Consider the following 12,604-nt stretch of genomic DNA (forward strand, 5'->3'; position numbering starts at 1 on the left):
CATAGTCAATAAATCACGGGTTTGACTGCCGTTCCAGTGCACTTTCACAGGTTGGAAAAACACGAGTTACAGGTTGCCAGCTGGAACGCGGCATAAACTAATCAGCCCACACAAATTTCGGTTTCCCAAGACCTCACACACACAAAACACAAAGCTACCAGATATCTAACTACCAGAATATTAAAGTAACTGATTACTTTTGGATTACTTCAAGGACAGATATTATTAAAACTTTTAACGTTACTTATTAGGAATTTCACATCCCTGAAATCTATTTATTTAAAGGGCTATGGAGATATCTAGTGGCTACAGTATGTTTTTACAGATTATGTATTAAGCTATGTAGGCTACAAGGAAATAATAAAAACACAACATTTAAAAATTCCACGCAATCTACATATTAGTTTGTTTTAAAATAGGAAATACTAATGCCGTGATATTTCTTAATTTACCTGAACTTGGGCCGTTGGCAGTAGGTGTTCACCTACGTTAGCAGCAGCATCTCCTTTAAAAGTGAGACTGAGAACAAAGAGATTGGACATTTTTTAGGTACTAAAAAAGCTACTCTCTTAATTTCAACAGATTACAGCATCGCTAGAAAACTTACAAGCGTTATACAACAAACCACTGAATTTTAAAGCAGTAAACGCCACATAAGCTAACAACAAGGCACAGTTTGCACTGTAAAACCATGTTGTTGGAACTTTCCTCTTTAAAAAGAAAATGGCAGCGGAATTTCCAAGAAATGAAAGCGCGTTTACCTGTGAGCACTAGCAGCATCGTTTCTAGCAGCAGTGATTCAATCCGTGCCTGAGGAGATTGTTGTCGTCGAGAGCTCTTATTTTACGCAGTCACCAGCGGGTGGCACACGTGACTCGTGTCGCGAGTCATTAATAATGTAAAATACAGATTTACTTAGTTTTAAATGAAACCATTGTAATCCTGAAAGTATCCCCCCTCCCAAAAAGTAACTATAATCTGATTACTACGTTTTTTGATGTAACTGTAACGAATTAGTTAGTTACTGGATTTTTGTATCCTGATTACATAACGCCGTTACATGTATTCCGTTACTCCCCAACCCTGTATATCAGCGTCACTGGATATTGGTAGGGACACATCCCTAGAGTCCCTACTAAATTCTACCCCCCTGTGTAGGCCTAACAAGTAACAAATGAAATTATGGTATGTGCTTCTCTTTACCTGTTTGATTGCATGCGCATCTGTGCCAGTCATTCACTAATGTTACACACTTTGGGTGGGAAATGTGATACAGTGTGCCTGGTAGATTTAAACAGCAGGGTCACCATCAGCTGCTGCCTTATAACTAACACCCCACAGTCACATTCCTGATCGATCTCCCACTGGGACACCCCTTGTGAGACATCCTGCTTTCACCAAATACTTGGATAATCATGCTGATTGTTCCCATTTTTAAAAAGACATTCACATATTTTAAGGAAACATACCATCACATCACAGGACAGACTAAAATGCTGGTGCTTTTAATCAGGGTTTAGACGAGCACAAACAACAGAACTGAGATTCTCAGTGGCAAAGCACTTCAACTCACCAGCATGGCCAGATCAAACATTAACCATCAAGCATTTCACAGAAATTAAGACCTGTCAGTAATCTTTCACAAGGATTGTCCTTTAAACAGCAGCAACTCCCAGATCTTTTGGATGCTTAAAAGGAAAGTTCACTCAAAACGAAAATGCCATCATCATTTACTCCAAACCAGACTTTATCTCTTCATGGAACACAAAAGAGAAATGTTGAAGCTTAAAAAAACTCTTGCTTGAGACTCTTGCTTTAATTTGACTGGAAATGCCTTCTTGATCATTTCTTTTCTTCTTGATCAAAAGAAAAAGTCATATGGGTTTGGAATAAAATGAGAATGAATAAACGTTTTTTGAGTGAACAAAATCATTGACAGCACAAAGTGACATCTCATTTAGCTTTTTAACTAAATATACATTTCAAAACTGTACATATACATATGCATATAGACAATCCAAATAAAACCAGGATCTGAGAAGAAATTTTAGTCTGTTATTGCTCAGTTTGCACATGGAACAAGGGGCGTCCAAAACCACGAAATCAACATCAATATACAGCATGGACAAAAGATCAGATCATCTGAGATTCAACATTGTTAATTGCACACAGCAGAATGAGATGAAAAACGGTCCAAAATGGCTGAATCTAACAATCCATATACCCAATTCTGATTAAAAAACGAGCTTGATGTCAAAATCAAATCATCATTTCACTTGCATTATGGGAACAAGCCATTTTTTTTCAGTTTGCTTCCACTATTTTGCGTTAAAATAGTGTTTCCACTTTATTTCATGTGTTTTGATTGGTGTAGAGCTAGTTCAGACACGAACATGAAGCCTCTAAGTCATCTTTTATGAGAAGAACCAAAGTAACTGCGAAGTTCCCAAAGATCACCAGGAGAGCTTCTGATCTGCTTGCTTTAACATCTTATTTTCCATCTGTAGACCTTTGCCGATTGTCAAACAGCTTTGTGTTGTTAGAACAGTATCTGTAAATGAACAGTGTATAGTCTTTCTCCATGTTATCTTCACCTAGACATCACCAAAAGCATCGCACAAACATTAAATTTGCCGACAAATAAACATGGTGCAGGACACATGGAGAAAGAGCACACATTGGTCATTTACATATATGACTGACATAATACAAAGCTGGTTGAAAATCTGTGAAGTTGTCCATGTTCAGAGAAGATCAGATAATGGTCACATGGTAGAAAACATGAAAATCTGGTTTACATTCACAGTTTGTGTCTGACGGGAACAAATGCGTCGTCGCAGTTCTCCCTGTATATTGCATTTGATTGAAAGTAAAACTGGAAATATTAAAAATAAAAGATCTTGATTCGTCAAGACAAAGTATCTCGCATATACAAAAAAAACTTTAAATTACACAAACTGATCACGGCCTCGGAAATACACAAAAAAGGAGTCCCTCATACACAAATAAGTTAAGAATAGTCTGGAGGTGATTTTGTTGAGTCAAGAAAATCAGGGACATCACAGTGTGTTTCTTCTCAGCTTCCCTCTGAGCTGCTGCCCTCCGGGTCGGGTCTGAGTCCAGAGAAGGGAAGTCTGACGCAGTCTCTCGGAGTGGAATAGCACTCCTGCTCCGGGGACTTAATCTGGGGTCTTTGGTACGCCGAGCAACTACCGTTCTTCACGACGGGCTTCTGGATTTTAGGGCTGTCGTAGATGTCCTCTGGGTAATTGCCCCTGTCTAGTTTGACTTGGGGAGTCTGGTAGCCCCCAGCCAGTCCTCCGATCACTTTCCTGCAATTGCTGCCCTCTACTGCTCGAAACGACGGGCTTTTGTTTAGGACCACCCCTGGGACGCTGTAGCTGGGATCAGGAAGGAAGGGATCTTTGCGGAAGGCTTGGCGCTCGATGATGGGCGTGGCGTACTCTGGCTCCTGATTGGTCAGTGGCAAGGCGTACTGGATGCCCGTCTGCAGTTGGTCGTAGTGAGAAGTAGCCTCGCTGTCCTTGTCTTTGGCCTCGGTGTCCATGGGCCTAAACGTCGAGCCTTTTCGAGACACAGTGTCCGTGCCGAGCATGAGTGGCTGCTGGTATTCGGCTTAAGGAAAATAAGAGAGAAAGTGTTAGTAATGGAATAGTTGCACTAAAAATGCCTCAGCGTTTACAGGATGTGTTATTTTAGTATTATTAATATACTGTTTTAGTATTTTGAATTAGCTCTTATTTTTATATTTCCAGTTTTTGGTTTAGTTTAATTATTTTTTTTTTTTTACAGTTCTAGTAATTTTAGAACTTTAACCTTAAACATTTATTTCAGCAATTTTCCAAGGCAACATTTCTTCATAGGTTTTTCATCTAATATTTTTATTTAATTTTATTTCAGCTTTATTTCAAATTCAAAAAACAATTTGTAGTAGTTTTAGTCATTGTTATTATTGATAACTAAATCTAAAACTATATATTATATATATATATATGTATATATAAAAAATCATTATTTGAATTTGAAATTAACATTAAAATAAAGAAAAAGAGAAATTTTGCATGGGCCACTAGCAGAAATAAAATAATTTTAAAATAACTAAAGCTAAATTAAGTCAAATGAAAACATATAAACTACATAGACATAAAAAAAAAAATCACTAAAATTGAACTAAAATTAAAACCGAAAATAAAATCAAATACAAAAAAATAAAATCGAATCTAAAATATTAACAAAAACTACAAAATATCAATGTAACACTTTTTTTTCCCAGTTTAAAATAACACTGTTTATTGTTTCATACTAATTACAATGAAACTCAGAAGGGTGCAGTGTTGTTTTGGACCCCATTTTATAGATGAAATCACTTCCACAGATGAAAGAAAGTCATACAGGTTTGGAACAATATATAAGGGTGAGAAAAGTAACTTAAACTTGTCCCTATAAACTAGGTAGGTCCATGCCAGCATAAACCAGGTTTTGCTGTTCTTTGGTTTATTGTCTAGCTATCCAGAAACATACCTGGCTAACCAATAAGCCATGATCATAAATATGGCACCATGAACTCTTATGGCATCAACATGAAAGAAAATGTTATAGCAAAAAGGAAATCAATGAAACGTTTCAGTATTTGCTCAAAGAGACTCCAAGTTAAGTGCCAGGCTTGAAATCGGAGTGCCTGTAATCTGTCTGACGTCTTGCACAAACCTTGAATCATCAATAATTACAGCCTTGGAGGAGAGTAGGGGGAAAACTGACAATTAAATATCAGCAAGCGTTTCCATCTGGCAAGCGTTCAGGCTGTTACCACTATTTCAATAAGGGTTTTTGAACTCCCTTGGCACATTGCTGGAAGAAAAATGGCCTCACAAGTTGAACTCCTTTATAATCAGTCAATAAAAAAACTCAGCTTGAGAAAGTGTGCCGTCTCCTCTCAGACTTCAGCTGCGGCCAGAAATATCAACACTCTTTGAGTCCATATTTGAACAAATTGTCCTAACAGAGCATAACAAGCAATAAAACAAATCATTATATAATATCTCTTATGTAAAATCATTTTGCTCAGAATATGACAAGCAAACTGCTATGAGATATTTTGTTGGTCACTATTACGGTCCCGTCTGGTAGCTTGTTGCTTCATTTGTTGGGGATTATTTAACATTTAATTATGTTTTAAATTTAACATGCTAGCGGCTCAACTGTTATATTGCATTGGATTATTATAGTCATTTATACTATTAAAAAAAAATATATATATATATATATATATATGTGTGTGTGTGTGTGTGTTTTTGAACAGTTTCTTATGCTCACCAAGGCTGCATTTATTTGATCAAAAATATAGTAGAAAGTAGAAACAGTAATATAGTGAAATATTATTACAATTTAAAAAAGATATGCTAAAATGTAATTTATTCCTGTGATAAAGCTGAATTTTCAGTATCATTACTCCAGTCTTCAGTGTCACATGACCCTTCAGAAATCATTCTAATATGCTGATTTGCTGCTCAAGAAACATTTATTGTTATCAACGTTGAATTTTTTCAGGATTCCTTAATGAATAAAAGCGAAAAAGAACAGCATTTATATGAAATCAAAATGTCTTATAAGATAAAGGAGTGTCACTTTCGATCAATGTAATGAATGAATAAAAAAATGACTTTCTTTAATGTGCAACAGTCTTCCAGCAGCTTCCACAACACATGTGTGATCATCAGTGAGGACAGAAAACATGCTTGATAATGGACGGGACACTGTGTAAAGAAACTTCATCAAATTCGGTCAATCTTTACCTGCCATTTCCCTGGTAACCAGGTCCAGCTTCTGGATGGGGTCCTTCTCGGAGCTGTATTTGATGGTGAACTCTGTGGACTGGTGTCTGGCAAACGGCTGTTTTATCTGTCTCCAACAGCCTGTAGACAAGAATCATTTATCTGTCAGCCGGTCTCTGTGCGAGTCAAGCAGCTAAGCCTTAAATTATACATGTCTGAAAGTGCAGAACACAGCATATATATTGGGAAGGGATCCGTCATGATGACTAAGAGTTTTTTTTTGAAGATTTGAAGAATAATAAAGGTAAAAAAATACATTTCTAAATCACATTCTATCCTTCATATATGACGTTTTATTAATGCAAAAGTGTGCATTGCACGCTTTTCTGCATTTTATGTTATTCTGAAACCAAAGGTAAAGGAAAAGTTCACCCAACAACTAATATTTTGACATTATTTACTCCCCTTCAAGCTGTTATAAATCTGTACAAAACGAGAGATTGTTGAAAACTAACGAAAGCACCATAAAAGCAGCCCATGTGCTCTATTCCAGATCTATATAATCTTATTCAGAAAACAAACATATAATCATAGGTGATCACAACAAACAAAGTCTGTTTGATACCCAAAGCTTAATAAGCACAAAATTTTATGGAAAACAGCAGTTTAAAATGTTCCTATGGATGGAGTGTCCCAGCCAGTTGAGTTAAAGCGAATGTTTTACCTGTATGATGGGTCTCTGCAGAGCCGTACGTGTTCTCCTTTGTCTTCTTACTGTGGGATAGTGAAAAACACCAGCGTCAGAGACACAGGTGGCACATTCTAGGGTCGCTCACCACCTTCATCACTCTTAAACAAGAGAAGATGCCTTACTATTCCCTTGAAACATGTCCATAAGAGCTTTTCATTCATCCATCCTCATTTCCCCACAATGCCCCTGTCCCTGAGCGCTCTCTCAGGGACAGGGGAGTAATGCAGCTGGCACATCTCCTGATACTGACCTTTGACCCTCAACCCTCAGTCACCCCATTCTTCACGAATCTAAATATCGCTGCAATGTGTTGCCTTGGAATCACAACATGCTCACTCATATCAGCTTACACTCGATGTTTTATTGACACCAGTGGCTGTGGAATCTATTAGGGCATGCTGGGAATCACTGGTGTGTGCACATACACAATGCTGAGACTGTCTGTTGTGTTTGATAACAGGACTGGTAACAGACCGTAACTGAACTGAGATAAGCATGCTGTGCTCCAATGAATCTTAACATATGTGACCCTTCCTCCATCTTAAGTCAGACACGACACGGAAAATACAGAGTCAGAACTTTTATCGTTAGGTCAGTTTTGATTTCAGGTTGACTTTAAAAAACTATTTACTTTGTTAATGCACATTTCCGGTCTTAATGTGCACAAGTGTTTTTGTAAACTTCTTGACGCAACAGGTCATTTACATCCCGAAAGCCTTAAAGGATTAGTTCACTTTTGAAAAAACTTTTGCTGATAATTTACTCACCCCCATGTCATCCAAGATGTCCATGTCTTTCTTTCCTCAGTCGAAAAGAAATTTAGGTTTTTGATGAAAACATTCCAGGATTTTTCTCCATATAATGGACTTCAATGGGAACCGGATGGTTCAAGGTCCAAAAGACAGTTAATAACTGTTTCAGATGCAGCTTCAAATGTCTTTAAACGACACCAGACGATGAATAAGGGTCTTATCATGCGAAACGATCGGTTATTTCAAAGCTTATTCCAAAAATGTAACTTTTATAAGGACAAATGCTAGCCTTGCTATATTTTCTGAGGCGCGTTTGTAACGTCACGTAATACGTAATTACGTTCAAAAGGTCACGGGCGACGTAGCCGGAAGTACAGAATCAAAATCGTCCGACATTGTTGTTTTTCCTTTTAATTCCTTTTTTTGTAAACAGTGTTTGAGTTAGTTTGCACGTTCAACCTATGCGTTCAACTTGTAAACACTGACTCTGTACTTTCGGCTACGTCGCCCGTGACCTTTTGAACGTAATTACGTAATACGTGACGTTGCAAACGCGCCTCACAGAATAGAGCAAGGCTAGCATTTGTCCTTAGAAAAGTTACATTTTTGGAATAAGTTTTGAAATAACCGATCGTTTCGCATGATAAGACCCTTATTCATCGTCTGGTGTCGTTTAAAGACATTTGAAGCTGCATCTGAAACAGTTTTTAACCGTCTTTTGATACTTGAACCATCCGGTTCCCATTGAAGTCCATTATATGGAGAAAAATCCTGGAATGTTTTCATCAAAAACCTAAATTTCTTTTCGACTGAGGAAAGAAAGACATGGACATCTTGGATGACATGGGGGTGAGTAAATTATCAGCAAAAGTTTTTTCAAAAGTGAACTAATCCTTTAAAAGGAAAGGCCAGATAGGTGCATGCACAATTCTGCGGAGATGACGAGTCAGCGTCGTCAACTTCATCACTGCAACCCAAAATAAAGAAAACGCTAGTTCAATAAAAAATTATTAAACTGTTAGAGTCTCCCTGCTGTTTTTTCATGACAATGTTATACGTTAATAATGACTTTTGACGGTGTGCTGTGGCAAGCTTTATATGTGCGCTTGAGCTCTGATTAGGATATGTAGGCAATTAAAGGCTCATTATTATCACACCACACACTATAGGAGCAAAACGGTTAAATCTAGGATTTTTTTCTCCTCATGTTTGTGGTCTATCATATTTTGAAAATCTTATAAGATGTAAAAAAATCCTTTGGTGTGTACCCAGCATTAAATGAACGACTAAAAGTCGACTAGAAAAATCTTTAGTCGAGGACAGACCTAGAAAATATAAACAAATATGCCAACTAAAAATAAAAAAAAAACTTTATAAAATGGACTTACTTGTATAGCATTTTAAACAAACAGATTCCCACCAGGATCAGGACCACAAGAAGAATGGTGGGCGCAATTATTACAACCAAATTAACTACAAAGAGAAGAAAAAATGAGATGTACAAGTTAGAGATGAGAGGAGAAAAAAAAAATACTAATAATAATAATCACCCTTTGTATAACATAAAATAGAACAAAATAATAGAATAAAAGCTACAAGAAAACAGTACAAATCTAAAAAATTATGATATTCTATTATAGTTTTTGTTAATATTTTAAATAAGAATTTATAGCTTCTGTTTTCATTTTATTTGTAGCTCATTTAGTAATTATAGTTTTGCAAAATTATGTCTAGATTTTCTTTAAGTTTTGGTTATTTTTATGTACTTTAAACAAAAAATGAGAAATGTTGCCTCAACAATGAGCTGAGATAAAATACTTTTTTTTTTCAGTTAATGCTTATTTTATTTCAAGTAATCAAAATATTTGTTTGCGGGTTTAGTTAACGATAATAACCCTGAGGCCAACCAATACACTGAGAGACAAAAAAAAATTAGAGCTTTAAGTTCAAATTTGAATAAGGTTAAGGAGGAAATATTTGCACATTCTCAGACATCTGTCCAGTACTTCTGTAACATAATCTGTATTAATTAATGAGCGATTAGTGTGCGTTCTTAAACCGTACCAAGATCAGCCTGAGAGGGCACTGGTTTGGTCATGTCATTGTGAATGGGCTGTGTCGGCTGGGCCTCCTGTGTCACCTGAGACGATGAATTCACTACATGAAGAAAAACTGAGGTTTAGTAAACATTTAATATGAATAATGAAATTGTAAAGCCTTTGTGTGTCTGACACGCACCTGGGATGGGTTTAACATAAGGACAGCCCAGTAGCTGCAATCTCACGGCAATTATTCTGTGCCACTGTTGAGGGAGGAAACGAATGCTTCGTGCTACGATGGAGGGATGGAAGGTGTTGCGTGTTTGGTGGAGGCTGTCAGTATTTCCTTCAAAAGTCTAAGGGAAAACACAAGTTAAAATGCCATTTACAGTTGTATTGAATATATGATGGAGTGATATAAAGACAAAGTCTTACCATATCATCAGAGTTATTGTACTGGACAAATGTCCGCCAGCGGTTCCTCTCCTTGTACTCGATCTTGTAGTTTTTCACAAAATATTCAGTGTTTGCTATGGTCAAGCCTGTTGTCAGAATGCCTATGAAACAAAAACATGACCCCGAATTATTTCATTTGAAACGCACAAAAAACTACCGTTCAGTTCAATGTCTAGTCTAGTCACACAGCATTTCTCAAAAGGTCATTCTCCTGATACAGTGATGCACTCGCTCCGCCATCTGAGGAATGTGACAGCATGTAGGCTAAAGACTTCACTTCAGAGAGCGGCCCGTCATCTGCATCACAGTGGAAACCTGCGGTCGGCCTCTTTCGGGCTACAAAACGCATTCCTGAGGGAAACACTCAAGTGGCATGTTCCCAGCAGACACTGAAACACCAACTGAAGACCACAAGCTCTGTTATTACTACATCACAGACGTGAGGACACCACCGTGATCATAAGTGCAATTCAAAGTGTGAAGCTGTGAGACTGAAGTGTGATGACACATGAAAGTTGAGAAAGGAAATTACTCATCATCAGAGAAAAGCTTGAAGAGTTCAAAGAGACGCCATTACCTAAAGAAAAAGGAAGCAAAACTAAAGAATCAAAGCTACAAAATTAAAGAACCATTTTATGACAGTGATGGCCCTTCTTGTGGTCAAAGATGAAAATACTGAAAACTAAACAGTATTAGATGCATAATTGCGGTTCTAAATTGATCTGTAATTCCTACGTGAAAAATACCCACTCAATATCAGGCATTCGACGCTGGTGAGAAGTGTCAATTGATGTTATTTCTAAAATGGCAGCTAGTAAAGCAACATTCCATTGGTTATTTTGGGGAATTACATTGGTTATAGTTGGAATATAGCATGACTAAAGCATTATGTCATTTTATTTCATTTCAAAAACTTTATTTATCCGCATGGGGCAATTGCAAGACCCGTGGATTAGTACAAATGAATCTTTCATAATAAAGATAACCTTATAAATAATAATAATAAAAGTACAAATAAATAAATAAGTAAACAAATGGACAAATATATATCAGCATTGGCAACAAATCCAAGCAGCATTTACCAAATGATATCGACAGGATTAATTAGATTGTAGTATAAGTAAAAGGATTCAGGCATAATAAGCTCATAGTCCGATCTTGCAAGTGTCCATAAATCACTAAAAAAGTGTGCAAGAAGTAAACTAGTCATCAGGGTAAGAAGGATTTCAGAGTGTGTTCAGAAGTGGGATAATTCCAGTATACACTCTTAGAAGTAATGGTTCTATTTAGAACCAGAAATGGTTCCATCCCCTGCTTCATATATGGAACATCTATAGAACCATTTTTTTTTTTTTGGTAAAAGGTTCTATTGGCCAAGTATGGAACCCCAGGGTTCTATATAGAACCCAGAGGTACCCTTTTTTAAGAGTGTATAGAACCTTTTAGGGGTTCCAAATACGTAGCGTTGATAGAACCTTTTCTCCTAAGAGTGTATCCCATTCCGAATACCAGTTATTGTGGTACCAGAATTACCACCAAAATCCTGCAGATTTAGTAATCCTCAATACCACTGCAAGATGAATTGTAAACTATTATACGTACAGTATATCCAACTCGCACACAAAACACACTACTGGTCACAAATTTTGGGGTCGGTAAGATTAATGTTTTTAAAATAAATCCCTTATGCTCACCAAGCAGTTATTTATTTGATCAAAAATACAGTAAAATTAATAAATAATATTGTGATTTTAAATATTTTTCTAAGATGGATTTTTATTCATTACTCCAGTCCTCAGTGTCACATGATCCTTCAGAAATGATACGCATTTATTATTATCAATATATTTTTTGGAACACACGATACATTTTTTTCAGGATTCTTTGATGAATAGAAAGTTAAAAAACAGCATTTATTTAAATTGGAATTCTTTTGTAACATTTTAAAATGTCTTTAAGGTCACATCCTTGCAGAGCAATAATTAGTAATCATTTCTTTCAAAAGAAAAAAAAAATCTTACTAACCCCAAACTTTTGAATGACAGTACATTACAGTAATTTTACCATGTTCAATGGCGATCCAAACATGGTAAAATGGCTTTTTGTGGCTCATTCAACATTACCCTACAGCAATGTAATTTTTCATGCTTGTTGACAAAATCTTTCTTAGAAAGCATCGTGTGAATGCGGAGCGGTGACCCCACAGATAAAGACGTGCTTTTTCTCTAGTTTTATTTAGCCTCACAATGATAGCAGTGCTTCCTCTTTAAGACGGGCCGGTTTCACTCAGGGTCATCATGTCCAAAAGCGCAAATTCCCTCCAGGAGACAAAGTGAGCATTCTTTTTGTATGAAATTAACTCGGTTGTGCTGTCTACAAACAGTCATGCTCAAAATAAACGCATGTCCGGCGTGTTGCTAAATTTAAATGTGCTTTTGTAAGAGGGTTTGTATGCGTGATGAATGGACACAGTGGGCCTTTTCTGCTTTTATGCAATACCAGGAACTGTTATGCAGATACCAGTTAGTTGTTGGGGGGTTTGTCGGCGCTCATGTGCTCCGGGTGTGTAATGCTCCTCCAAAGCAGATCACGAGAAAGACCTTTTGTGTGGATAATTACCACACTTAACACCCCCTGGAAACCTTGGGTTTTACATAATGTTTGTGTATGTGTGTGTTGGGATCTGAAGGTGTGTTCAAGATATGTTGTAATTATGGAAATTATGAGGCTCACATCCTCACTTAACTCGTTTCCCACCAATCAGGTGTTAGGTAGGGCTGGGCGATATGGCCAAAAAAATTATCATAATTATTT

The 12,604-nt window shown here is 36.8% G+C and overlaps 1 protein-coding gene across 1 annotated transcript in view; it reads right to left on the reverse strand.

Annotated features, from left to right (window-relative positions):
* Positions 1-1,489: 1,489 nt before the first annotated feature.
* The window catches only part of dcbld1 (discoidin, CUB and LCCL domain containing 1), a 37,688-nt gene continuing 26,573 nt past the window's right edge, over positions 1,490-12,604 (reverse strand). The window contains exons 9-15 of the mRNA XM_039692648.2: positions 9,770-9,891; positions 9,534-9,690; positions 9,360-9,452; positions 8,684-8,768; positions 6,517-6,566; positions 5,814-5,933; positions 1,490-3,636 (exon numbers count right to left, since the gene is read on the reverse strand). Of these exons, the coding sequence (XP_039548582.2) occupies positions 3,077-3,636; positions 5,814-5,933; positions 6,517-6,566; positions 8,684-8,768; positions 9,360-9,452; positions 9,534-9,690; positions 9,770-9,891 (1,187 nt within the window). The 3' untranslated portion in view covers positions 1,490-3,076. The remainder of the gene's footprint in view (positions 3,637-5,813; positions 5,934-6,516; positions 6,567-8,683; positions 8,769-9,359; positions 9,453-9,533; positions 9,691-9,769; positions 9,892-12,604) is intronic.

This window comes from Pimephales promelas, chromosome 13 (assembly GCF_988280905.1).
Source record: "Pimephales promelas chromosome 13, fPimPro1.hap1.1, whole genome shotgun sequence".
Classification (NCBI taxonomy): domain Eukaryota; kingdom Metazoa; phylum Chordata; class Actinopteri; order Cypriniformes; family Leuciscidae; genus Pimephales; species Pimephales promelas.